General features: G+C 47.6%; 1 gene segment (V, D, J or C); it reads right to left on the minus strand.

The window, feature by feature from the left end:
- Positions 1 to 348: 348 nt before the first annotated feature.
- On the minus strand, positions 349 to 790 carry LOC116485036 (T cell receptor alpha variable 3-like). The segment is given in 2 exon segments: positions 349 to 653; positions 745 to 790. Coding segments are annotated over 2 exon segments (351 nt in total).
- Positions 791 to 1,539: the final 749 nt, after the last annotated feature.

A 1,539-nucleotide genomic window follows, 5' to 3' on the forward strand; every position in this document is an offset into this window, starting at 1 on the left:
GAAGGAAGGAAGGAAGGAAGGAAGGAAGGAAGGAAGGAAGGAAGGAAGGAAGGAAGGAAGGAAGGAACTTCTTGCCCAGACCAAAGTCATGGTAATTTTCCCCTATGTTTTTTTCTGCTTGTTTTACACTTCTTTCACCTTTTTATGACCGGTGCTTAGCCCAGTACCTGGCACATCAGGACTCAATAAACACTTGCTGAATGAGCAAATTCTATGGTTTTAAATTGTAGTTTAACACAAGTGACATATCCTGGAACCACACCGCTCTCATGTGAAGAAACAAAGACTTCAAGAAAATGGGCTTTACTAGACTCAAGAGTTTGCGTTCTGCTCCCCCTGCAGCCCCTATCAGTGTGTGTCTCTCACAGCACAGAAGTACAAAGCGGAGTCGCTCACAAGGGCAGATGGTTTCTTCAGGTGGAAAGAGGTTTGGCTCTTGTTAAATTCAGCTTCAAAGCCATAGCTGCCTTTAACCAGGTTGTCCCCTGCGATGTATTTCAGAAGGAACTGGAGGCCTTGGTTGGGGTACTGAACATACCAAAAAAGATAAGGGTTTCCAGAGACTGAATAGGTGCATTTCACAGTCAGAGGATTCCCTTCAGCGACCGTGACTTGATCTTCCGGCTGAGCCACCAACTGAGCTCTCAGCCCACCTGTAAATTAATCCATGCTGCATCAGTGAAGCTGCTGGAGAGCGTGTAAGTGGATCATGCCAGTGGAAAATGGGAAGGGGATATTACTCACTCAATGTGAAGAGCATCGCAAGGGTCGAGATGCGTGCAGAGGCCATGGCTGCAGCTCAGCTCACGGCGGGCGGGGTAGGAGGGTCCTTTCCAGCCCACCTCTGCTGGAGATATGGCCCCACCCCAGAGAGTGGGCTCTTGAAGAGGAACCAGCACCCCTGTGTCAGCACAGGGCTTTTAGAAATGGCCCTTCCTCAGAGCACTGGTGCTTCCCGGCACCGGTATCTTCTCTCTCTGGAGCACAGTTTTGGTCCAGCTCCTCAAAGCTCTGTGAGGAGGAAGACCGCCGCTCCGCCTATGCCCAGGACAGACCTTACACTGCATCGCCCCCTAGAGCCCACACGTGGGACCAGCGACTTTTACTGTCAAGTAGCTGGTGCTTCCTGGCCTTACCCCTGGGCCAACCTTTGGATGGTTACATGCTCCATGAGGGACATAGGGAGCAAATTAGGGGTTCAAAGGAGAAGAAATAGAAGTTTGTGAATCAAAGTGGAAAAGATTCAGGCTGAGTGGATCAAGCTGTAAATGATTTGTACTCTCTTAAGATAATGTAGAGACAGACAGAAGGGAAATAGGATGGGAAAATGCAAAAAGAAAGGAAAATATAGCTTTGCATCAAGAGGGAGAGAAAAATTTTAAAAGAGAGATAAGAAAAAGCAAAATAGGAGAAAAGAGTAAGGCGAGATAAGATAAATGACGGCGAAAACAGGAGCCTTGCTCTTCTCGTTAGAAGTAATTCAGAGCTGGCTTCTGTGTAAACCTCTTTGACCAAAAATAACTCAGAATTTTCTCCACG

Source organism: Hylobates moloch, unplaced genomic scaffold (assembly GCF_009828535.3).
Source record: "Hylobates moloch isolate HMO894 unplaced genomic scaffold, HMol_V3 SCAFFOLD_16, whole genome shotgun sequence".
NCBI lineage: Eukaryota > Metazoa > Chordata > Mammalia > Primates > Hylobatidae > Hylobates > Hylobates moloch.